The following is a 27527-nucleotide window of genomic DNA, read 5'->3' on the forward strand; positions in this document are numbered from 1 at the left end:
AATACTGACATTGAATACTTCTTCAAATGTGTGCAATAAGGTTTTTTTTTTTTTTTTTTTCATTAAATAAAGTTTACATAAAAAATAATCTTCTGTTAAAATGATGTATATTTTTAAAAATGTGTAGGCTATACATCTTAAATAGGCATACTTTTTCTATTTTCATTGTACAGTATGAATGAAGTCCGATTTTAAGTGTCTTGTTTTAAATACCTGCTTGGAAAAGACAGTTCTGCGCTGTTCTTTTCAATGATCACCTGTTGAAAACCGCTGACGTCACACTGGCCTTTGTATACATCATAATGGTGCATTTTATTTCGACGTCTCAGTATGTAGTAAGTGAGGCACACCAGTATAAGAACAGACATAACAGTGCAAATCATTATTGCCAACAGGATGCCAGCTGAGAGGAGCACTGGCTGGTCGGTTGGGGATCTGCTGGTAGGTATAAACATATCAAAAGTCGAAGAGGTATCTAAACCCCCAAAGTCTTTTCTCACACAATTTAATTCATCTATAAGCTCGAATCCGTCACGGCAAAAACATTCAAACCCACCAGCTGTATTTTTACATTCTTGGTCACAGTCACCATTGTCGCATTCGTCTATATCAACGCAAAATTGTTCGTCTTCAAGAAGGAAACCATCCGGACAGGCACATTGGGCGCTAGTATTGATGTCGCAATCTGCAGGGCATTTAAATGAACAGTTCTTAATGCATTCTCCTGTGTCTTTTGCTGATTGTATGTATCCTTCGAAGCATTCACAGTGATAGCTACCTTCATCGTTGACGCACTGGTGATCACATTTCACAGATCCAGACATAGAACATTCGTCAACATCAACGCAAAAGCCATTCACTCTCTCAAACCCGAGCTTACATCGACACTCAAAGCTACCTTTTGTGTTGACACACTCCTCGTTCTGACCCTGACACACACTTTCATCAATGCAATCGTTTATGTCTTTGCACGTCTTCTTATCTGCATCCAGTTCAAACCCCTGGCGACAGATGCACACAGATGTGTTGCCAACTCTTGAGCAATCATGCTCACATTCTGCAAGCAAACATGGATCATACTTTTTGGTGCAAGTGACATTGTTGTCCTCGATTTTGTATCCTTTTGGGCAGGTGCACGTGCTGATTTGTTCGTTCTTTATGCACTTATAAGCACAACCACCACCAAACACCTCACAATTCCAAGGTGCTGCAATCCATGTGCCGGATAAACAGATAAACCGCGTTCCAAACGGCAGAATGGTTCCATTGGTTCCATCAGGAACCTCCTTGAGTTTCCCATCTGTCCTAAATCCAAGTAACGTTTCATATAAGACTGGTTGGCTCGAACTCAACGGATCACAGTAGTCGGCATTCTTGTATTCGCACAAATATCCGTCAATTTCCTCACGACAATGTCTTTCGTTCCATTTTAGAACGTTCTTTGACACTGACACACATTGTGGGGAACAGACCATCTGGTTGCTTTTCCAGTTGATGTATTGAGTTGTGTTGTGTCCGGTGATCCATTTGTATCCCTTTAGCCCAAGAGTTGAGTTGGAACACCGATCACCGGCGTATCTCAGTCCGAGCCAAAAGTCTCCGGGAACGGCGTTCAGTAAATCCGCCAGTATATCGCTCGTCGTGTCCTTGCGAACGGTCATCAAATGTCCGCCTTTACTTTCACAAACTTGTTGCGCTGCGGCGAAATTCGCCTTGTCCGTGTGGATAGTGAAGCAGCTGCCACCCGTACAATGCCCGTTATTCGTGATCTCCCCGTGAACACTCAGGATAACGAGAGCCATTGCTATACCTATTATCCCACTCATCTCTGCTGATGCGTTTTGCAACGATGTTCTTGAAGTTACGAAGGGTTTAAGAAGTGTCCAGTGCTTCGTCCACGGTGTTCCATTGCTTCGAACTGTGCCGAGCCTAATTTATAACCACATCTATGTCTAAAAAAATTAGAGGAAGTTCGTGTTATCTGGCTGAGCTCCCAGAACACTAATCTCTCTTCCCATCCCAACAGGCTGGAGGCATGGCATGGACTGGAGACTTGATATTCAACATGAGGATTACATTTCCTAGATGTTCCATTTTTGCTTTAATTTATGTTTTGGCCAAGCTGTCTGTCTGTCTATTTGGATGGATCCAAAAATCTGAGACCACATTACAGTTTTTTTTTTTTTTTTTTTTTAAACAATTGGTTACATTTGTTTTCTCAATACCTTCAATTTTCCCAAACTCTTTATACTGAATTAGACAGCAGTACCCTATGCTTTATCTGCACCTTAATTTCATATTGAAGAATACTCGAGGTGTGTACACTCACTGGCCACTTTATTAAGTACATCTGTACACCTACTTATTCATGCGATTTATCAAATCAACCAATTGTGTGGCAGCAGTGTAATGTATAAAATCATGCAGATATGGGTTAGGAGCTTCAGACAGTGTTCACATCAACCATCAGAATGGGGAAAAAATGTGATCTCAGTGATTTGGACCGTGGCATGATTGTTGGTGCCAGACGGACTGGTATGAGTATTTCTGTAACTGCTGATCTCCTGGGAGTGTATAGAGAATGGTGCAAAAAACAAAAAAACATCCAGCTAGTGGCAGTTCTGCAGACGGAAATGCGTTGTTAATGAGAGAGGTCAATGGAGAATGGTCAAGCTGACAGAAAGTCTATGGTAACTCAGAACCTTGAGACGGATGGGCTACAACAGCAGAAGACCACGTTGGGTTCCGCTTCTGTCAGCCAAGAACAGAAAACTGAGTCTGCAGTGGGGCTACCATTTGTGTACCTCAGCAGAAATCCAGATTTGTCAGACCAGGTGATGTTTTTCCAATCGTCTACTGTCCAGTTTTGGTGAGATTTTGCCCACTTCAGCCTCAGTTTCCTGTTCTAAGCTGACAGTAGTGGTACCCGGAGGGGTCTCAATGTTCCACGTGTTGTATGTTCAGAAATGCTTTTCTGCATAGCACTGTTGTAACGTGTGGTTATTTAGGTTTCTGTCACCTTCCTGTCAGCTTGGAGCAGTCTGGCCATTCTCCTCCGACCTCTGTCATTTTTTGGTTTTTGCACCATTCTCTGTACACTCTAGAGACTGTTGTGCATTAGCAGTTTCTGAGATCCCACAGTCTAAATCACTGAGATCACATTTTTCCCCATTCTGATGGTTAATGTGAACATTTTTTTTTGTGGGGATTTTTCCCTTTTTTCTCCCAATTTGGAATGCCCAATTCCCAATGCGCTTTTAAGTCCTTGTGGTTGCATAGTGATTTGCCTCAGTCCGGGTGGCGGAGGACGAATCCCAGTTGCCTCCGCGTCTGAGACAGTCAACCCGCGCATCTTATCACGTGGCTTGTTGAGCGCGTTGCCACGGAGACATAGCGTGTGTGGAGGCTTCACGCCATCCACCGCGGCAACCATGCTTCGAACTAGCGAACTCCAGGGGTGGTAGCCAGCATATTTTACCACTGAGCTACCCAGGCCCCATAGGTTAATGTGAACATTAACTGAAGCTCCTGACCCATATCTGCATGATTTTATACATTACACTGCTGCCACACGATTGGCTGATTAGATCATCGCATGAACAAGTAGATGTACAGGTGCTCCTAATAAATTGGCCGGTGTGTATGCATATAATGAATATATAATGTAAAACAGTTAGTAAAAACTACCGCAGCTTATTTATCTTTTAGCTGATGCCCATCTCAGCTGTTTTGCTTTAGTAATGTTGTTACCATCTGTACAAAAGGGGCTAACTTTGTAATGATTGTGTTATGCTAACATGGATTACAGAACAAGTAGACTGTTAGGAAGAGAAAGAGGAGTGCAGATGCATATGCCAGACAGAGTGGAAGACCCCAAATGTGAGATCTTCCCAAGGTGTATGACTAGGACTACTAGTAATCACCCTTTTGAATTGAGTATTTAGCTTTTGTGTGTGTGTGTTGACATGACTTTTTTTAGTTGGCACTCTGTTCAGAGAAGACGAATATAGTAAAGGCATATTGCATCATCACATTTGTGTTTTGTTTATATAAAAGAACTGCAGTGTTTTGCACAGACTTGTTGAGTCCAATTGAGTGCAAGCTCTCATTAAAGCAAAAAAGGGACATATCCAGATCTAAGAAAGTCTGAAAATTTCAGTTCAGATTTTACTCATATACTGTAGTTATGCTGATAATATGATTTGTAATGAGAAATTTGTAATAAGTTAGAAAATGAAAAATAGAAGCTTTTTGGCCTCAATATCTGGACACTAGCACTTAAAAATGTCTAAATGTAGTTAAATTAGACAATAAAATATCAAAGTCTGGTGACTAATTCATCTATGGATAAACTTACATTGAACCTTTTCCAAGTGGGAAGAGTGAGTAAGAACAGGAACACACTAATGGGTTTAAACGGGCACTTAATTTATCAGTATCCCATCATGTTATGTAAAGGTCCATCTACTGTTTATCAATATTTCCATGACTTCAATGAAATTCGGTGGGTGGCGGTGCACTCATCATTTGTAGTTTATTTATTTTTTGATAAGACAGCAGGTTTGCAGGTTTGTGCGTGATGACTGATACAGCCTCTTTGTGAAAAGTTTGGACTGGTGTTCATAAAGAAGAATTAATAATAATAAAATGCGGAAATGACCCACCTTAAATTACGCTTTCTCCTCCTTTCCCTTTTAAGGTCAGTGTCAGACCTCAAACAAATTGTACTTTCATCATGTGGCACGTGTCCATAAGTTTCAGTCTATGTTTTCCTGAGGCAATCTATCCAAGATTGAAGGATATATGAGAAAAGGAAATCATACGAAGAATTGCTTCATTAGTGACAAATAATCAAAACAGACTGCAGGTTATGTTGAGTCAGAGAGAGAATGGGTGTTGTTGCAAATGAAGTTTACTCTGGCATCTCTATTTATTAGCATTAGTGACGTAAGGCTGCCTTGATGTCCTTGCCTGGTTTCGGTAGTTTTATGTGCAGTTCATTTAATGGCATGAAAATACCTTTTAAATCATTGAGTTTTTGGTTAAAGAGCGCAATATTCTATATACTGTCATTTATCATATGCAGAATCAAATTTCAGCATATTTCAATGTTCTATTCTGTCATTTTTATTTATTTATTTTTTGAATCCCCAGCCCTAGTATTTAACATTGCTGTGTAACACCATGTGCTGTATGGACCTGAATGATACCTCAAATCATACGGTTTGTTGAAGAGAGGTTTGCTATTACTTTTTTTTAAGTAAAATGGTCCAAAAAAAAAATCCAAAGGCTTACATTAAAGGAGGGGCCAGGGGCCGACTGCACTAGCTACACGTAAGTTACAACTTAGCGTAGTTGTGGCGTAAATGGGCACTAAGTCACAATTTACGCACTACTAAATATGTGAGCGTTGCACCATTAAACTTAGGCAGAACGTAACCATACGTGTAAACTACATATTTATGGAAGCCTCCAATCAGGAGTAACGGATAGAGTAAAAAGCAGACTCATTTTTTGACATCATTGAGCTCATGTTTTGGTTGACAGGCTTTAGTCCTTTGGACATATATGATGATGTTGGCATTTACACTTGTTTATATTAACGGGAGAAAACATTATGTAAAAAACGTACTTCTTCAGCCTGAAACCGATCTGACGGTGCACTTTCCTGTGTTCGTCACCCGATGACAAGTTTCAACAGATATGAAATATATAAGATATTAAAATGAATAAATGTCTGTTTTTCCAGCCTGTTGTATTAGTATTTATTTATTGCCCCTTATTCATTTTAGATATAGTTATTGAATATTATTATTTACATAAATGGCTAAATATACCATTAATGAAATCTTGTTTTATTTCATCATATTTCAATGGGGATATCATTTATTACAGCTGACAGTTACGTGAGCGAACAAGGTTTGAACATCAACCGTAACAACATCAAACTGAAATTCACATCTTTTTAACACTTCTGTGTACAAAACTGAAGGCTGCTTTTTGGATTAGTACAAGAAAACGTCATATTATGCAACCACACATTACTTTACGGAGAGCTTACAATCTACTAGTTAAGTCTTGCCTTAAGAGGTTGTGCAACCAAATTAAGCAGTGACTTAGTTACAAACTAAATAGTCATTAATAAGCCTTTAGTGTGAACTTTACGTCTCAACTTCAGTGAGACCTTATGCACAGCTGGTGCAACCCTACACTGAGCCTTATCTAGAGACCAGAACAGACTAGATCTAAACATGAGGGCGGGTCCTTTTGATTTGTGCCAGTAAGCAAACACCTAGCGACCTAACAATGCACTAGTAACCACTAAGAACACGCATAGCAACCTCACATGGTGTAACGTTGACAAAAACTGTCAAGAAAATGTCCTGGTCAAACTTAACCCCAAATCAATACAAAAAAATTTATATAATTACATTCTGATTTTTTGTATTATTTTCAGGACACTTACAGTAAGCACATTTAACCCCCCTATTTTCATTACTGTAATGCATTCCAACGTTATACTTTTACTATTCGCATTGTTTTTTTGTTTTTTTTATATAAAATCAGCAAATATATTAATGACCATTTTTTTTTCCATTGTGGTAATGACAATTGGGAGTAAAATGTATGTAACTGTCATGAAAATAAAGTCACAATGTCAAAAATAGTAATGGCCCTCCAATAGATTACATTTCCTAGAAGTGTAATACATTTCTTTTTTTTTTTTTCTTTCTTTTTTTTGATTTTGGAGTAAAATGGGTCCAGGGATTCATGACAGTCACTCCAATAATGTGCTAACAACTACTTAAAACACCTAAGCAACTGCATGGTAATGCCTTGGCAACCACCCAGAACACCGTAGTATTGCTAAATTAAATCGGGTTTAATTTAGATATTAGATAAGACCTATATGTTTGGTGTTCCCAGACAGGTATTAGTCAGTAATGTTCATTCTTGATCAGGGTGCAGTCAAACCCTTCCTGCTCAGGTATCTATCAATGCATGCTTTCTTTCCAGTCATATCCTCAGGAAGGAAGGAAGGAAGGATATCTTTCTTCTTTTCTTTACTTTGGGATTGCTAGGTGGTTTACTTACTGGCCTGAGTCAAAAGAGTCCATCCCTAAATATTTTGGCATGATCACATGGGAAGTTAGCATGCTGTTTCTGAAAGATCTGTTACCCTAGGATCGGCAACAGTATGCCGACTCACTGGCAATGCTCTATCTCCCATCAGACATATTTGGAACAGCTCTACGATAATTTCTTTCCCTCGTGGCATGACTGGTAGCACGTTGCTTCAGTTGCATGGGAGACTACAGTTCAATCCCCATTCAAATGAGGAAGTAATCACATTTGTATAAACAATCACGAGTGTGATAAGGAGGTTGCATTTTTATCCCTAACATTGCATTTTGTCTCTACTAATGTTAGGGTTAGATTTGGGTGTTGATTTGGGGGGGTAGATTAAATATAATAAGCATTTCTCTTCACTTTTTTACACCCTGTTCAGCTGAAAACAATTCTTTTTACAACTGGCTTCTGGCAATCTCTCCTGGATATAAATGGATGTCACACTTGTTTATATGCTCTGAAACACTTAACACTTTAGCCTCTGGAGGCAGTGTTTTCAAATTCGGTCAACGTATACTGATTTCGGCTAAAGAAAAATCGGCACACACTTGCCGAATTTAACGTGAGATCAGGCTGATATTTCTATGCAAATGTTGGAACATTGCATAAAAAATGCTGGATGTGAAACCAAGATGTGAATAAAATCTCCAAAACGCGCATAACAATGTATACGTTTGCTTGAGGTGGATACATTATTTATTCGATAAGAAGAAATGCGCATAAACTACAGCAAGCCAGAAAAAAATCATCAATGTCATCGCAAAGCATTTCAAATGTTGCTCTGATTATTGTGAGATGCCGAAGCCTGTCCCAGAACTCTGTTACACGCATTTCCTCCAGACATAAGATCTGCCACCGAACGCTAGCGTTTTGTCTGCATGCTCTAAACAGCAAGATATTTATTACATTTAATAAAAGAGCCACAGTGGCTTTCCATTTTCATTTCTATTTAGCGCCAATTTCCCCAGAAGTGACCAGTTTGCTCTCTTAAACGCATTGGATGGAAATGCTGCTTTATTCAGAATTTGCTTTTGCGATATTCTGATTTTATGCATAAATTCTTATCTTGGATAGAAACATGACTTATGATATTCTGGTCTAGGCTCAGTTCTCTCCTTTAATACAAGTCTATGAGATTTTTCCACCTGACAAAAAAAAGTACATCCACTTGCTTTGCATGGTAATTTCAGTAATGGGTACAATAGCATTTACATTTATGCATTTGGCAGATGCTTTTATCCAAAGCAACTTACAGTGCCCTTATTACAGGGACAATCCCCCTGGAGCAACCTGGAGTTAAGTGCCTTGCTCAAGGACACAATGGTGGTGGTTGTGGGGATTAAACCAACAACCTTTTGCTTACCAGTTCAGTGCTTTAGTCGACTACACCACCACCACTCCACAATAGCAGCAGTCCCTTTGGATAAAAAGCATCTACTAAATGACAAATAATCAAACACCCAGCTTCACCAGATAACCTTTTTGGTGAGCGCTGTGGGGACTGAAAATTTGAGAATTGTCTTGTTGACGATGTTAAATGTGGAGATCCTGTTCTGAAATGTGTTGATTTGAGGTGGGAGCTAGTTTTCGTGTTGGGGATTTATGGTGCGTCTTGCCTTGAGTCAAAAGATCTCGCCCTTTTGTAAAATACAGACAAATCATTAAAACACATTCTTCCTGTATTTTTTGACAGCAAACCTTTCCTCTTGTTGTTTTTGAAACCTTTTTAACCATTGACACCCTTTACAGATAAGAAACTTTGCTTTTATTATTTTATAATGCGTTAGGCCTATGGAATGAAATTGAAAGGTATGCTGTTTATTATGATTTGGCGGGGCATGCGGTATGATAACATTGTGAAGGAATGTGTGCTGTGCACAAAACGCGGTTCTGCTGGTACAAGAAGTCACTCAGATCCTTGTTATTGCCAAAGGTTGACAGAGGAAAGGCATAAAGAATCATGGTGAGGCGAAAAGCCGTAGTATACCGCAATAATGTATTTACGCGGGTTTAAAAGGGTTTGAATGTGCTGGACAGACTACTTGGCCCTCAAGCTGTAAAGTATTTCTCAATGGGTTTTTGTTCTGCAATATTAGGACTATGAGGTCAAACTATGTGGCAACTATCAAGCCACTGTTTTTGCATCCTGCATAACACTCCAAAAGCATTTATATCAGGCTCTTGTTCAGTCAATACCCTCTTAATAAATTCTTGTGTTAAGATCTAATAATACATTTCTTATTAGATGACTGACGAATAAGACTTTTTCAATTTACTTTTCAATTTGTTTTTTTGGTTTGTCTCAGTGTAACTGGCAGGAAAGGATAATGCAGAATTAATCTCTCTAAAATGATTTATGATGAATTCATCTCAAGGGTTTTAACACTCTTCTTTTTTTTCTCCTTCTGATGAGCACATTATTATCATTTCTATGTGATTTGTAGGTCATGTTAGGGAGATTCTGTGTTTTAATAAAGTGCCAGATTCAAGCACAGTGTTTGGTAACTAACACAACGTCACTGTCTTTCACGTATGTCGTGGTAATCACAAAACTCTATGTTCATATCCTATGGAATGTTAAGGTCATCTGCTTTGTAATAAATCCAAATATTTCCAGAAGGTCCCGGGTTCGAGTCCTGGCTCAGCTTGGCCTTTCTGTGTGGAGTTTGCATGTCCTCCCTGTGTTCACGTGGGTTTCCTTGGGGTGCTCCAGTTTCCCCACAAGTCCAAAAACATGAAGGTTAAGTGAACTCTAAAATTGCCCCGTAGGTGTGAGTGAGAGTCCCCCAGCCACTGAGGAATGCGTCAGGTAGGGTGTCTGGCATAAAACCTGTGCCAAGTCAAATATGCAGAGCACGGATGTTCTGCTGTGTTGACCCTTAATGGGATCAGCCAGAAGAAGAAGAAGAGTTTTGAACATAAAAACAGGACAGAGACATCAGAGCCAGCCTAATATAACAAAGTAAATAAATAAGTAAGACTAAGGCACTCGAATGTAATGTAATGAGATGTTTTTATTTGTTCTAGTTAGATGAAGAGTATAGGCCAATAATTTGAAATCACTTTAAAAAAGCCTAAAGTTGGATTTTGAAGCCGCAACTTTGCATTTGTGTAGATTAAATTGTCTACAAAGGGTTAACACTTTTAACATACTGTTGCCAATTTCACAGTGAGATCAATCTGGCAAAACTCATCGCCGTGGTGCTTGGATGTTGTAGGCTGAATTTTGTAATGCAATAGAGCAAAATCACTCACAGTTATTAGCGATATAACATTGTTCAGATATTATGATGGATTGTAACCAACCACATAATTTTACTGTTCTCTTTACAAAAATATGATTTCTTTTAGGCTGGAGCGTTTCACCTTGTATTTGCCTATTGTAAATGATTTGGCAGAATAGAATTCAATCCCAGATAGGAGTTATTTAGCATTTGACAAGTAATGGATAATGTACAGTCAGCCGGCTGTTATTGCAATATAAACCCCCGACAGGGTGATCATGACCCCGGTGTGAAGCAGAAGACACTTGTATCACCCTGAAGGGCTTTATTTTGTGATAAAAACCATCTGACTGTACATTATCCCGCTTATTACACGGCTACTAACCAAATGAATAAAACATGAACATGTTCTGTTGGTGTTCATTTTGTAATTAATGAACGTCTGGCTGCTCATTATGCATCTTATTACAAGACTACTTGCCAAACAAAGAAATAAATGCACATGAAACATTGATTTGAGTTTAAATAATTGTATTAGCTTACTTGTAGAGATCGCACAGTGATCAGAGTAGCAGGAACGTTGGCTCAGATTTCCGGATGAGCGTTCTGATACGTGGACCTGCGGTTGTTCCTGAGAAATTTCAGACAGCTAGATGGCGCCATTGACCAATCAGAATTGAGTATTCCAGAGAGCCGTGCAATTATCTGATAAATCATACAGACACACATACATATAAACACTATACTTTATGTGTGTGTGTGTGTGTGTGTGTCTTTACCTTAAAGTGATGGTTTACCCAAAAATGGAAATTCTGTCATCATTTACTCACTCTCATGTAATTTCAAACCTGTATGACTTTCTTCCATGGAACAGAAAAGAAAACATGGACATCAGAACCATTTCAGAACCAATAGATGTAGCTTAGCTATATTTGTCTGGAGATATGGGCAGGAAATAAGTGCTGTTTTATCTGAGTCACTCGAAGCGTTTTACTATTAAATTGCTCACAAATGATTGGATTCCAGTCAAGAGTTGAAAATCATTGGTCCGATTGTTGGTCGGTAAATCGTGATTGTTGAAACTCTTACCCTTTGCAAACGCAAATACTTTCCAACATTAACAAATACACTTAAATAAACGGTTTTAGTGTTAGACTCAAACATGTTTAGTCAAGATTCTTTCCAAGGGTTTGTTATGGTCAATTGTAACCCCAAATTCACAGCTGCTTGAACCCTGGTCAAGACCATTGTTCATTTTCATAATGTTTGTTATTTTAAATATTGCAAGGCTCCAGAGGGTCTTTGGGTGTAAAACAATATTACATTTATCATGTACCCAGGATAATATGTCATACAATAGTAGACAATACACAGCAAGGAAACACTAACAATTTAGAATCTGTCCAGCCCATTTTCATCCTGTGTTCATTGATACCTGTTGTATTTTTAACCTAAACACTTGCCACATTCCGTTACAGCTCACTTAATGGAATGTGTCATTATTTATTCACCCTACCGTCATTCCATACCCCTACGATTTTTTTTCTCTCATGTGGAACACAATGCACAATGACATTCATAGTTCATAGTAACCATGTATGTGAAGCTCCAAAAAGGACAAAACAACATCAGATATGCAGTATATATATATCATAAAGGAAGCAAAAAAATAAATAGTCCATATGACTTGGGTGTTATTCTTTTAAGTCATTCTGGAGTTATATTTCTGTGAGGAAAAGAGCTGTTTAAACGGTCACGTGACACACATGAACCAATGGCATTTACTGTTAATGACGTCCAAACCTGGTGCATAGCAGCCGGGTGCTATTTTTTAATTTCGGTCTTTTCTGCTCAAAACCATTGGAAATTGATTGAAATATAGTTCTCAAGTCTTATTACTTTTATAAGTCTATGGGGTTCTATTATCCTTGTTGGTGCTTGACAGATGTGATCAATAAGAGCTGTTGTTATATGAAAAAAATGCTGTGTTTAGTTCTTCAAAATTTTCACTGTTCAAATGTTTGGAATGATGTAAGGTTTTTAGGGGGGTTTTGCTATTCCTTACATTCACAAGAATGAATCACAGCCAAACTCTTCTTTGTTTTTTTGTCAGATTGTAGACATGTTGAGGCATAAAGAAAATACATACTTGCTTTTATTTTTCATTAGGGTGACCTACCTTTTGCTGTGATTTCATTTTGATGGCTCTAGACATGCATTATTAAGACTAGATTTTTAATTGATCATTAAGCTGGACAGAAAACCTGTGTGATTGCAATGTCCGTAACCACGACATCAAGAAATTTCCCTTTCCACTGTGTTTCGCAAACCTTCTGTGGCTATGATGCTATGATTTTACTAACAATTCACTCAGTGTCCAATCAAACGAGCAGAGATGACTGACTGTGTCTAACTGATGTCGTTTGCAGTGACTGACTCACTCGCAACAAACGTGCATTTTTCTGTAATAGTGCAGCAGCACAAGGAGTACCCAGTGACGTCACAGTTGATGCGTTTCTTGTGACATACCCATATAGCGAGTCGTTGCCATTCAAAAACACCACTAACCTTTAATAGTTTAAAGGGATAGTTTACTCAAAAATTAAAATTGGTATGATGTGTATGACTTACTTTTTTCGGCTGAACACAAACGAAGATGTTTAGAAGAATATCTCCGCTCTGTAGGTCCATTCTATGCAAGTGAATGGTGACAAAAACTTTGAAGCTCCAAAAAGCACATAAAGGCAGCATAAAAGTAACTAGACGACTCCAGTGGTTTAATCCATGGCTTTAGAAAGGTTATGATATGTGTTGGTGAGAAACAGATTAATATTTAAGTACTTTTTCACTATTCACTTTCTTCTTCTTTCATTTTTGGCAATTCGTATTCTTTGTGCATATCGTTCTACTTGTCCAGTAGGTGGCCATGTACAGTGCTTCATACCACAGGACGAATAATGCGAATTGCCAATAACAAAAGGAAAATAATTATTTGGAGAGAAGAGAGAGCTTAGAAGGGCTGGTGAAAGTGTACATTTCTAATAAAAAAAAGGACTTAAATATTGGTCTGTTTCTCACCCAATCCTATCAAATCACTTCTGAAGACATGGATTAAACCACAGGAGTCTCATGGATTACTTTTAAGCTGCCTTTATATCCTTTTTGGAGCTTCAAAGTTTTTGCCACCATTCACTTGCATTGTGAGGACCTACAGAGCTGAGATATTCTTTTAAAAATCTTAATTTGTGTTCAGCAGAAGAAAGAAAGTCATACACATCTGGGATGGCATGAGGGGGAGTAAATGATGAGAGAATTTTCATTTTGGGTAGTAATGCTCTTACAATGGAAGTCTGCAAACAAGATTTCACATTACTGTACACAAGATTTTTGCTTGTTTTCACACATTGAGGGAAAAGTTTAAATTATATTGCCACAATTATTATTATATTGAACTCTGAATATTCCTTTTCATTCCAGTTGGTGGGAATTCCCAACATGTTCTTATTGTTTTGTATCCATGTGCACACATTTTAGGTAAATATACTGTATATAGACATCATTAGATGTTTCATATTTTTCATTTAAATAAGCTCCATGTGGAACATAAAGAACATCCTAAGCTCCATTTCTTAAACAGTGAACATTCATTCCCAATGCAGTTCACCAAAAACTAGATAATGCAGATAATGTTTAAACTGCTGCACATTTCAAGCCAGAACAAAAAGCGCTTCCTGCAATTTCCTGTTGAGGTTTTGACAGCTCTGCACCTTTGCAACTTCAAGTAATTTACTATCACTCCGAGGTCAAAGTACATTGTTTTCCCTGACAAGCAAAAAGCGATCCTCTGAAGTCTGATCTCAAACACAGATTTTTCTGCTTAGTTCATTGAATAGTGAGAACATCCAGTTGTATTCTGGAAGCAACTGTCTCTAATCCAGGATTAACACTTTCCAGCTGGACCTCATGAAACTTAATTTTCCAAAGAAGTTTACAACAGCAATACTAGGGACCTAAAAAATTATGATTTAAGCAGACATTGCACAGTTCTGATTTGTTGTCATTTGACAGTGTTTGAGAGCTTTATATGCAATCTGGTCTCATATCACGTTATAATACTGTAACTACATTTTTGCTAAATTATTTTTACGTGGCTCGTTTATAAACATATTCACTCTGTTCCTCACACAATGCTATCTTATGACATCTAAACACTTTTACTATAGGGCTTGACTCGTATTAATGTTTGCATTACTTTACCAATTACATTTACAAGCTTGTTCGAGTGTGATCAAATTGTGTGGTAGCTCGACTGATAGAGCATAGCACTTGCGATGTAAAGGAGCGGGGTACAAGTCCTGAAGAGCACATGAGTCCACACGTGATCCCAAAGTGTCACAGAAGCACCACAAAATGACATGGTTGTGTTTTTCATCTCGCGTTTGCTTTTCACTATTGGTTAAGTTTAGGGTAGTAAGGGGCCTGGGTAGCTCAGCGAGTATTGACGCTGACTACCACTCCTGGGGTCGCAAGTTCGAATCCAGGGTGTGCTGAGTGACTCCAGCCTGGTCTCCTAAGCAACCAAATTGGCCCGGTTGCTAGGGAGGGTAGAGTCACATGGGGTAACCTCCTCGTGGTCACTATAATGTGGTTCGCTCTCGGTGGGGCATGTGGTGAGTGTGCGTGGATGCCGCGAAGAATAGCATGAAGCCTCCACATGTGCTACGTCTCCGCGGTAACGCGCCCAACAAGCCACGTGATAAGATGCATGGTTAGACGGTCTCAGACACGGAGGCAGCTGGTATTCGTCCTCCGCCACCCGGATTGAGGCGAGTCACTACGCCACCATGAGGACTTAGAGCGCATTGGGAATTGGTCATTCCAAATTGGGGAGAAAAGGGAGAAAAACCATCCACCGTTGCATCCACGCTCAACTCACAACATGCCCCGCCGAGAACAAACCACATTATAGCGACCAAGAGGAGGTTACCCCATGTGACTCTACCCTCCCTAGCAACCGGGCCAATTTGGTTGCTTAAGAGACCTGGCTGGAGTCACTCAGCACGCCCTGGGATTTGAACTCGCGAACTAGTGAACTCCATGAGTGGTAGCCAGCGTCTTTAATACTGAGCTATCCAGGCCCCAAAAGAGACTCATTTTCAACAGTTGCATTTGTTATTAATGATTATCAGTATAAAAAACAACTGAGTAAAAAGCAAATGCAAATAAAAGTCATGGCATGACGAGTAGTAAACGTGCTCTGTTATGTTGCGCAATATATTTTGTGTGTGAAGATTCAAGTTTGAATCCGTCCTGATCTCACATGCCTGTTTCTTCCTGTCCTGAGTGAACGGCCCCTTACATAGCATTTAAAGTATACATTTTATATGTATGTGTGTTCCTAGGGAATCAAACCCATGACTGTGGTGATGCTAGTTCATGCTCTTCCATTTGAGCTACAGGAACAACAGTAATAGCTTTGTTATATGTACTATAGTAATTACAATAACAGCATAATTACTAGGTACTAACACTGAACCTATAACCCTAACCTTAACCCATATTCAGTCCAACACAATACTTTCCCCTACTGACTTACAGTATTTGCTTTTTGGCATTAGTGTTGCCATTGTAAAATAAGGTACTGATGCTGAAGCATATTTTTAGTCACCACGTTTCGTTGAAGAGTTCACAACTGTCACAGCTCTTGAAAAGTGACATTAGTTTTCGGTGCTCTTTAGTTGTTGTCTTTGGGGCTAGGAAACTGCTCTTTTCCTTAGAAACTTGACTAGAAAATGGTGTTGAAGAATAGCTTGTTTCCCTACAGTGCTGTAAAGTTCATGGACATATTCATGGGGAAGCTGTTGACAGGTTGTTGATGTGTGCTAAACACATTGTTTAACACAAAACCACTGTTGCTCTACTGGGGTTTTCTCATATTAGCATGAGCGAAGAGTTACAAAATAATTAACAAATAACAGTGATTTATATTTTGGTTCCTGTAGCTCACCTGGAAGAGCATGTAAATAGCCGCGAGGTAATGAGTTTGTCAATATTGTTTTATTTGTCTACTAGCAGACATGCATCACAGGATATTTGTGTTATTGAAAGTCGTGAAAGTCCCCACCACAATGTCTTTTCCAGCACATCTTAAATTCTGTATTGTGTTTAATAGAATTATGTGCTGGAAATGATGCTGATGGACATTTTGAGTCCTATGTCTTGCTATGGCTAATGTTATAGCTAAGGTTTTATTTAATCGAAATACACACAATTAAATAATATTTCCACACTTTTTGCATAACTGAGCAAAATTACAGCTTGATTATAAATGATGCCCAATAAAAATCTTCTGCTCACATGTGACATTTCCCTTTTTTTGTCTCATATTTCATCTCAAGCATGCTCTTCAGTCGCACGTTTGTCCACTTGGTTAACAAGTATGCTAACGGGGCCTGGGAAGCTCAGTGAGTATTGACGCTGACTACCACCCCTGGAGTCGCGAGTTCGAATCCAGGGCGTGCTGACTGACTCCAGCCTGGTCTCCTAAGCAACCAAATTGGCCCAGTTGCTAGGGAGGGTAGAGTCACATGGGGTAACCTCCTCGTGGTCACTATAATGTGGTTCGCTCTTGGTGGGGCGCATGGTGAGTTGTGCATGGATGCCGCGAAGAATAGCATGAGCCTCCACATGCTGTGAGTCTCCGCGGTGTCATGCACAATGAGCCACGTGGTAAGATGTGCAGATTGACGGTCTCAGAAGCGGAGGCAAATGAGACTTGTCCTCCACCACCCAGATTGAGGTGAGTAACCGCGCCACCATGAGGACCTACTCAGTAGTGGGAATTGGGCATGCCAAATTGGGGAGAAAAAGGGGATAAAAAATAAATAAATAAATAAATAAATAAAAACATGTACACTAACTTTTGAAAAACTTTATTAGGGGTGAATTTTTTTGGTCTGGTGGAAATGACACTACAACTGCTGGACAGTTGTACATTTTGATAAATTAATAGAAATAATTTTCACAGAATAAATATCGAAATGGTTTATATTTATTTCACTCTTTGTTTAGATGATCATAGTTTTAAACATGTAATAATTTGTATTTTTATAATGCATTTTCATCATTTAATATAGAAAGTCTGGGTCTGGGACAAGGGTACCAAAAATAAATGATGAAGGCCTGGTAAAAAGTTTTATTGTGACTGTCATATAACATGTTCAAATGTACAAACAAATGTACAAACTCAACATTGTATTTAATTTGAATATCACAAATTAATGGACCTCTTTGAATGTTTTTCTTCCACTCAGATCCAGTAATTCTAATATCAACACTTATTTGTTATTGACAGGAATGGCCTGGACGTCACTGTTTTCGTTCCGTGTCTGTGTCCAAGAACAGCATACGAGCTGGAAATGAAAACCCCATAAGCTGTGCCATCACTGCAAGCTGGTGAGTGTTTTTTTAGAAAAGCTGGCATTTCCTTAACAACAATAGCTGTTTTCTCTATGTTTCAGAGTTTATTTTGAATTGCATCAAATCAGAGAAACCCAAACAGAGTGTCATGTATGGTGACACCATAATCCTCATAAGTTACTCATGATCGATTCACTGGTCTGTGCGTATTTGTTTAATGGGACCATCTGCTCTCAGATACAGGAAAAAACCAAAGAAAATCAGAAGAGTACATTGTGGAAACCATCTGTTCCTCTTTCATTATGAATAAACATTCAAGTTCTCTTTCCCTCCTGGATACAACTACCTGGCTAAACCTCACGTGATTTCTAGGGGTGGGGGTCTGGCTGCTGTCTATCGCAGCAACTTGCATACTAAAATCATTGACTTCCATGAGATTAGCTAAAGTTAATGGTCCATCGCCACTGCTTGTGATTCTTGTTTATCGCCCACCAAATACTTTGTCTAATTTCTTCAGAATGAGCTATTAACTCTAACTTGTGCCATGTGTTCATCTCTGTTGTTACTTGGTGATTTCAACATACATGTAGATACTTATTGCGTTGCTGCCAATGAGCTCATGTCTGTGAGTGTTTCAGTTTAGTACAACTTGTTGACTTCCCTACACACTCTCGTGACCACTCTAGACCTAGTCTGTACTGCTGGTTTAAGTAATGTCTCTGTGCTCGGCTCTCATATTGGACTATCTGATCATTCATTCATTTAACTAAGTTGTGAAACCCCTCTCCCCAGGTCAATCCATTATAACCTACTACAACTTTAAATCTATCGATCCAGTATCCTTTTCTGCATCAGTACAAACCTCATACCTTACAGATATTACTGAACTTACCTGTCCCACTGACAACCTCACAAGACGCAATACATCCATTTATTTATTTTATTTGTGGATTTTTCCCCCTTTTTCTTCCAATTTGGCATGCCCAATTCCCAATGCACTTTTAAGTCCACGTGGTTGCGTAGTGATTCGCCTCAATCCAGGTGGCGGAGGATGAATCCCAGTTGCCTCCGCGTCTGAGATCATCAACCCGCGCATCTTATCACGTGGCTTGTTGAGCGCGTTGCCATGGAGACATCCACCAAATTGGCTAGGGAAGGTAGAGTCACATGGGGTAACCTCCTCATGGTCGCTATAATGTGGTTCGTTCTCGGTGGGGCGCGTGGTGAGTTGAGCGTGGATGCCGCGGTGGATGGTGTGAAGCCTGTACACGTGCTATGTCTCCATGGCAACACACTCAACTTAATAGCGCATTGGGAGTTGGGCATTTCAAATTGGAAGAAAAAGGGGAAAAAATCCAAAAAAATAAATAACAATTTTGTTAGACACCAGATGACTGATTTAGACCCATCTGATTTTAGAATGAGATAATCAAAACAGCTGCAAACAAATCTTTCCAGAAAGCATTGCAATATTCAAATCTTGATAATTGAGAAAATAACTAAATGTATTCAGTGTGGTGCTCTACATAAATCATTTAAAAAACCCTACAGTGATGATTAAGTTTCCAACAGCATAAATCTTTGGAAAATAACTCAGTAAGAGGGTGACAGGGTCACCGAACTCTCTGATCTCTGAAATGATCGGAATGTGTAATGTGATTCCTGGCTCAGTCTTTCCAACAGAGATACATTAATTCCATGTCTTTGGGGAAATATGCAGAATTCAAATATAAGTATAAAAATTCTGAAACAAAAGTAAAGTTTAATAGTTCAGAAGCTATTTCTACCTTTTCCAACCCTTAATATTTACTCTTGTTGGCATAACTTCATATAGTTGATTCTGTTATTTGGAATAATGTTTTTAATTAAACAAAACCAGTTAACTTAGATATTTTGGCAACACTTTAAAATAAGGTTGAATTTGTTAAATGCATTTGGTATCATGGACTAACAAATAACAATGTATTTATATTTTATACCATGGCACTGTTGAATGCTTGATTCTAAATGGTTGACAGACGTTCTAAGGGTACGTTTACACGACAACGATGTACTAAAAACAGAAAAGTTTTCCTTTGCGTTTTTGAAAAGTTTCGCGTACAGACGACAACGTTGTCAAAACGATCCCCGTTCACTCGGATCCGCGGCAACGACTAAAAACGCTGTATTATGCATGCCACGCCAGTAGTTGGCGATGTCAATTTGTAAAGACATAAGCATTCTTCCACAGAACGGTGAATACAAACAATGAAGATGGTGAAAGCATCGAGCAGTTTTGTCTGGACGGACGATGATGTTGCTTTATTACTACAAGTGACCCTGGACTATAAAGTGCCAAAATGTTTTGAAATACTCGCGCGCATGCCTATAGACTGAACACGTAATACGCGTGCGCATGACGTCATCGTTTTCAAAAACGTGTACTTTGAAACACGTTTTCTAAAGTTTGCGTTTTCAGGCCCCAAAACGCCGTTGTCGTGTAAACGAACAGCCAAAATGTATAAAAAGTTTTCTGTTTTTAGTTGAAAACGTTGTCGTGTAAACGGCCCCTAAGGTGTGCAGTTATTTTCCAGTAAACGCACGACTATGAAGTAGTTCCAGGTCTTGACTGCATAACGGTTTCATATCACTTTAGAGCCGTATAAAATAATGCACGTTACGTTCACTAAAATATTTTTAAAAATAATAATAATTTTTTGAAGTGAAAGTATGAATGACGGTGAAAATGTTTATCTAACAAGACACATGTTCTTTCCCTACCAAAATAAATAAATAAATAAAAGAAATTTTTTATAATGGTAATACTTTACAATAAGTTTCTATTAACATTAGTTCATGCATAAGGAACATTCAGCAATACAGCATTTATTAATCTTTTTGATTGTAATTTATATATATATATATTATTGTTCATTATAAGTTCATGTTAGTTTATAGAGCATTAACTAATGTTAACATATACAACATTTAATGTAAAAATTTATTAGTATATGTTGAAATTAACATAAACCTAAATTAATAAATTATGTTAAAGTATTGTTCATGTTATCTAATGTAGTAAACAATGTTAGCAAATACAACCTTATTGTAAAGTGTTACGCATATTTGTACATTAACTACATATTTAGGTTACCTGACAAAACATTTTTGCGTAATAAGGAAAGGCCACACACTGACAAGCATTGGATAAACAGCACAAAACGGGAATCTCAACATCTTCAAACCTTAATCATTTCCGTCTCTCATCTCCAAACTGTCAAATACACGGGTGATTTCTTGGCTGAAATACTGGACACTCCTTCAGAAGTCATACAGCCAGTGTTTGAAGATATCAACAACTGGCCGCAGTGTTTTTTTTTACTCATGCCAAGATTAACCACACAATGTGAATCATTAATCTTGTTCAGATACAAACACGATGTGTTTTCAGGAGGTAAAGAACTGCACAAACATGATACGACTCGCTTCAGTGTTGCTACACAGTTATTTCCCTCTGACACCAGATAAATTGTCATTTATTAAACTAATAGTTCCAACCCTAAAAGTCATCATAAAATGCAGATAAACTGTGACCGCACATTCTTCATTCATGCAGCAACTCGCTACATTACTTGGCAACCACAATGTACAGTTAAGCTAATGAGCTACAGTATATTACATATAACTAACTATTAAGTGAACATTTGTGCCTTGTTGTCATATCACTGTTGCCACTATTTATAATAACAATATTTTACGCGAGGCTGTTCATTACAGTGGTTTTACCATGAGTTTATTGGGCTTTTGGCACAACGCAAAGAATATAAGCTGTGTTCAAAACTGTTGTAAAATGCAGAAATCGCACACCTGTGATCAATCATACATTATATAGTAATTCATTTCTTGTTCACTAAGTGTAAACCAGACTCATCGCACTGTGAATTCAGCAACAGCAGGTCGAAATTTCTGCTTCCGAAATCTGTCTATGCTTACAGAAAATGGAATCACTGCCCCCAGTGGCCGAACCTGGAAGTGTTGTTGAATGTATGTCCACAGAGGGGCGCCAAAAGCGAGTTGTATTTTTAGTTGTAATTTATGCAATACATTCAACAGGAATGCATTTTTTATCAACTTTATCATAACTCAAAACACAAACCTAAACCTAAAAGTCAGTGGAGTAATAAAATTTGTTTTAGATTGAAAATGCAACATTTGAATCGCTCGCATGATTGTTTATGTGAATGTGGTTACTTCCTGGTTCCCGTGGGTCTAGAACCTGTGTCTCAGAGGTTGCTTGTGCAACGTACTGTCAGTAGCACTACACTCAAAATTATATTTTTAAGATTTACGCATTTCAATTTCAAAACAAACTTCCATCAAATTGAACTGTTATTAAACATTACTCAATAAAATTTGCTGGAAATTTATTATGAAAATAAAATGCTTTTTTTTTTTTTTTAGTTTTGAGGGAAATCGCTTGCATTTTAATTGATGCAAAAACGTCTGCAAAACACTCGGATGAATGTGGTTGATTTCAGGGTACTTCGGAAACAACATGTCGATTTCCTGTGTGATCATGTTCCATACAATGCAAATACATTTTCTTACTGAGTATTTTGTATTGTTTACAATAAAATGTATAAGCAAAATAAATTTACTTGAGAAGCAAAATTACATAAAATATTTTGATTTGTTTTCAGAGAAATCTAACCAAATTTATTGTTTATTTAATAATACTTTTTATTTTTTTCTTGATTTACGCATATTCCCCACAAAATTTTGTTAAATTTCTCTAAAAACATAATTCTGCTTCTCAAGTAATTTTTTCTTGTTTTAAGGATGTTAAGACGGAAAATAAGACAAATAATAATAATAATAATAATTTTTGCACCGTAAACAGCAGTGCACAGTTTATATTACTTGCTGTAAACAATTTGTAGTTCCTATTCTTATTAACATATTAACAGTATATGTAACAATTCATTAAACACTGGTGCCTTATATTGCCACCATTAAATGAGCCTAATAAGCCATTAGAAGCCGTGCGCCACTGAATTTACCACTGTTAACTCTTCACATCGTTCCACTGCTAAAGAACACCCATTAACCTTGAAATCACTGTTGCTTAACAGACATCAAAACATAGAAAACAATTCCATAATGAAAGACAAGTTTCATATTTTGAAATTAATTCATTTCAGACCTCTATTTTGATATTATCAAAATTCCAAATGATTTCACTAATACATTATTAATAAGTGGAATATAATTATAACTGTAGAGACATCATCATCATTTGAAGTCTCTTTGTTTTTGTGGTCACATGGCAACGTGATGTTATCCCCACCAAAGTCTTTCTAGCAAATCAGTTCACAGTTGGCCATCTTTGAAACACTCTCGGGAGGTTTTTTCCAGTTATGCCAGTGCAGCTCCTATCCCATCTCTGCTAACTAATCTCTGTCCCCACCCAAACGCTGCATAGTTACAACTAACATGCTTTCTGATGTTAGTCATTATTTTGTCATGTGGCTTCATGCATGTCACACCAATACGTAATTAGCCAGTTCTGACACAAGCATACGGCCAGTGTCTTTCACTCGTGCCTCATCCACTGATGTCACAACCCAGGAGAATACCCAGTGAATAACTGTGCTTCCTTTTCATTTCTAATCCCACATTTTTGTAAAGAAATCTTATGCATACCAATGTTTCTGCAGCATTGATGAGGAACAGATGTTCTAGCCTCTCGTGGCAAGACACGGAGCTTTTGTGCTGTAAGAAAGCCCCAACGAACATGGGTATTGCAAAACAGCATATCCAGTATGCTATGCCTTTAAAAAACAAAACACAAAAATAAAAACAACTGTGATAGTCTTGCTGGAAAATAAAAAAGCAAAAAGTCCTGTTATGCATCACCTGAGCTACAGTGTGCTTCCTTTTAGTTTTGGTTCTATTAGTAGCATTAAATAAAAAAAAAACTGTAAACAAATAAATTGTGTGATCCCTTTTTAAAAACAAAAACAAAAAAAAAACAGCATAATTCATGCATAAGTGCCCTGTTAGGACACTAATAAATAAAATGTATTAGTAATACATTATACACAGTCTTTTTGGTTATTTCATTGCGTTTTTGCTGTTTTTGATTACTTATCAAACTGATCTCACAGTGAATTCGGTATCAGTAGGTTGACTTTTCTTGAGCTAAACTCGGTCTGTGCTTACCAAAATTCGAAGCGCTGCCCCCAGTGGCCAAAGCAGGAAGTTGTTTTGAATGTAAGGGCACGTGTGAGCTCCAGTTTCCATGTGAAGTGTCCACAGAAGGGCACCAAAAGCAAGTTGTAAAGTGAGTTGGATTTAGCTGATTGTTCCCCCAAACCCCAACCCTAACCCTAACCATCAGTGGAGTCATAATGTAATCTTAGACGGAAAATCTAACCTCCGAATTGTGCTCGTTACTAATTATCTAAACGTGAGACCAGAACTTGGTTTTCCCACATGGGTGATGCAGTACGCTTCCAGATGCGCCACAGGAGAAGGTAAACATGCAATAATGGCATAATGGCGATTATTATTTGTATTTTTTTGCATTTCCATTAAATTAGGTTATTTTGGTGTGACTTATTTGAGATAATTTTAAGTCATCCTGCCATCCCCTTAGAAGTTTTCTGAGGCCCCCTGATTGAGAACCACTGTTCTAAAGAACCCTAAATTGTATAGCATGTACTGTATAGTAGATAATACTCACTAGGCAGTTGTGGTTGTTGTAGTAAGTTTTAATCAAGTCCACCCCCAGAAATGTGAACAATACTCCTCTGTCTGTCCTGCTGCCAAAAAAAGGCCTGCCAAAATTTGATTACATAAATTTTTTGATTGAGTAACAGCTGTTTGAAGATAAAAACGGCTTACTGTGGCTGTTTTCCTTTTAACAAAATTCTTAGTTTAAGGAAATCAAATTTGCAGTTTTGTTTTTGTTTTTAGTCCATGTCTGTTTGCTTTGAGGCCATATATTTATATATATATATATATATATATTACTTTTAGCTGATTCAAAATGTACAGCGTTTCTCTTCTGGGAAAATAGATATAATAATAACCAAATGACTCATCTTGTTTGCAGGGGCTATACAGCTCTGAATAAAGCTCATCCATTCAGAATTTAAAGAACATTTTATAATAGCATAGCATTTTACCTTTCACTTTCATTGCATCTTTTTTTTTTTCATACAGTGAAAGTGAATGGTGACTGAGGTCCCTAACATGCTACCTAATATCTCCTTTTTGTTCCACAGATGAAAGTCATGTTTTGAACAATACAAGGGTGAATAAATGATGACAGAATTTGCATTTCAGGATTAAAGATTCCTTTAATCATCCCAATGACTGTAATTTAACCGAATCTGTTGTCTGGTTGGCAGTGGTGGTGGTGTTATTTTTCAGAGACTGCAAAAGGAAACAATATATATATATATATTGAACTGATTGTTTGCACTAGATAGCCTGCAAGAATAAAAGAAGGTTTGTTGAAGTATCTTTTAAAAAGGATGAGCACTAAGGAGATAATATAACAGCCACTCTTGACACATTATTGAGGTGAAGCCATGGTGTGTGAGATACTTAACTTATGTAAATGTGCCGTGTCAGGACTGTGGTAATAAAATTAATCTTTGGCAGAACATACAGTTATATTCAGCCTGGATCAGTGGACAGGATTCAAGTAGCACCAGTCCAACATCTTTAATGTCATATGTTTCATTTCATTTGAGCATGTCAGTGCAATAGTTCTGCATTCTGTTTTTCAGGTTCACTTGGGCTTATTTGGGTTTGCTTAAATATAACCATTCTATAGACAACCTTATCTACTCATCCATCTTCGCCTGATAGTTCTCATGTATTCCTGCATTTATGAGAGATAAAATTATAATTTAATATAGCTCTAAAAGTTTCTGGTTTCTAAAGGTTTGGAGGATGTGCTGAGAGGGAGTGGAAAGAAAGAAAGTAATTATGAATACTAGCTTACTACACACTGAATACTACACAGTATACAATGCATACTGCCTACTAGTCTCATAGAATGAATGTTACTATAACAGCAACAAACTGACCTTCACGTGCCGCGTTCTACATGCTGCAGTTAAAAACCTTAAAGGAATATTCCAGGTTCAATACAAATTAAATGTGCTTTAAAAGAATGCAAAAAATGTTCCTACTCCCTTAAACATATTAATGAAGTGTCCTGAGATATCTCACCGGTCTCTGTGACAGCTGTAGACTTTGTAAACAGTAAACAAAAATGTGTCCGTGAACATTGAGGCTTTTCACCTGTCAATCATTTTGCTCGTTCTCATAGCGTTGTATCTGAAGTGGATCATTGAGGCTGTGATTCATAATGTTTGTCAGTTGAGGGCGCTATTGTGCCACTGTTGAATTTGACAGCCACAGGAACAAACAATGCTGCTCTTCTGCTCGGGTTTGGTCTCAAAATTATCTTTGGAGGGCCGGAATAAGGGGGCGTGTCTAATTCAACGGCTCAGTCACGTGAAAGCTTCAAAACGCCAAAATCGCTTCCAGCACCTTTAAGCTCAAATTACAGCATTTGTGGCAGGATGTTGATTACCACAAAAAATAATTTTGGGTTGCCCCTCCTTTAAAAAAATGCAAAAATCTGTGTTACAGTGAGACACTTACAATGAATGTGAATGGGGACCATTTTTGGAGGGTTTAAAGACAAGTGAAAAAAGTGAAGCTTATAATTTTATAACAGCACTTACATTAATTCTTCTGTTAAAACTCGTGTATTATTTGAGCTGTAAAGATGTTTAAATTGTCATTTTTACAGTCATTTTTGGGTTTGTTTACATAACATCATCATAGCAATGAAATTGCAAAATTAGCTATACTTTACACAAAAAATGTTAGAAAGTGATTTTATCACACTAAAATCATGTTTACACGCATATCCTTTATGTCTTGCGTCTATACTTTTGAAACAGTGTGAAAAATTTACATTCAAAAATTGGTCTCCATTCTCTTCCATTGTTAGTACCTCACTGGAACCTCGATTTTTGCTTTTTTTAAAGAAAAGGAGGGGCAAGTCCAAATGTATTTTTGTGGTAATCAATATTATGCCACAAAGGCTGTCGATTGAGCTTAAATTGAATTGAATCCGGAATATTCCTTTAAAAACCTTGTCTGATTACGACACTATTTCCCTCACTGTTGGCGCCCCCCGCTGGACATTTCACTGGGAAACTGCAGCCAAACGTGTAATTTCGTTTTTCAAAAATGTTGCCACGGTCACATAATGTTCATGAGATCAGGCTGAAAAAATTGTGAAACAGTCAAGAAAAAACCGTGCAGTATGTACTGCATACTGCTTAAAATTATTTTAGTGATCAGAAATTAGACAGTAATTAATGACTAATAATTGGACTTGTAAGCGACTAGTTACGGACTTGTTTAGAACTATGAGGTATTTATTAAGCCTTTGTTCGCTGATTTCTTATCCCTGCCTAGTAGCCTCTTTACATTTCTTTTTTTCATAACAATGAACTTATTAGGTAAAAAGAAAAGATACCAATAGCTAGTAAGGTGCAAAATATGTCATTTATAGGTTCTTATTACACTGTGTGAATGTGCAGCTTATAAGCAGGCAACCCTATAAAATAAAATAAAAATATGTTTAATAGTGTCAGATGATATTTGCACCCCTAATTAAATACTACCATAGTGTATAGGCGCATCAACATGTTTATTGTGTTTAGTTAGAGTCCCACA

General features: G+C 37.8%; 2 protein-coding genes across 2 annotated transcripts in view; one reads left to right on the top strand and one right to left on the bottom strand.

Annotated features, from left to right (window-relative positions):
• The window catches only part of LOC127416318 (thrombomodulin-like), a 2033-nt gene extending 49 nt beyond the window's left edge, over positions 1-1984 (bottom strand). The window contains exon 1 of the mRNA XM_051655613.1: positions 1-1984. This exon is cut by the window's left edge and continues 49 nt beyond it. Coding sequence (XP_051511573.1) covers positions 192-1826 — 1635 coding nt within the window. The 5' untranslated portion in view covers positions 1827-1984 and the 3' untranslated portion in view covers positions 1-191.
• The window catches only part of LOC127416300 (RNA-binding protein 25-like), a 204042-nt gene that overhangs the window by 70060 nt on the left and 106455 nt on the right, over positions 1-27527 (top strand). The gene's annotated exons all lie outside the window — the stretch shown is intronic.

The sequence above is a fragment of the Myxocyprinus asiaticus genome, chromosome 25 (assembly GCF_019703515.2).
Source record: "Myxocyprinus asiaticus isolate MX2 ecotype Aquarium Trade chromosome 25, UBuf_Myxa_2, whole genome shotgun sequence".
In the NCBI taxonomy this organism is placed as follows: Eukaryota; Metazoa; Chordata; class Actinopteri; order Cypriniformes; family Catostomidae; genus Myxocyprinus; species Myxocyprinus asiaticus.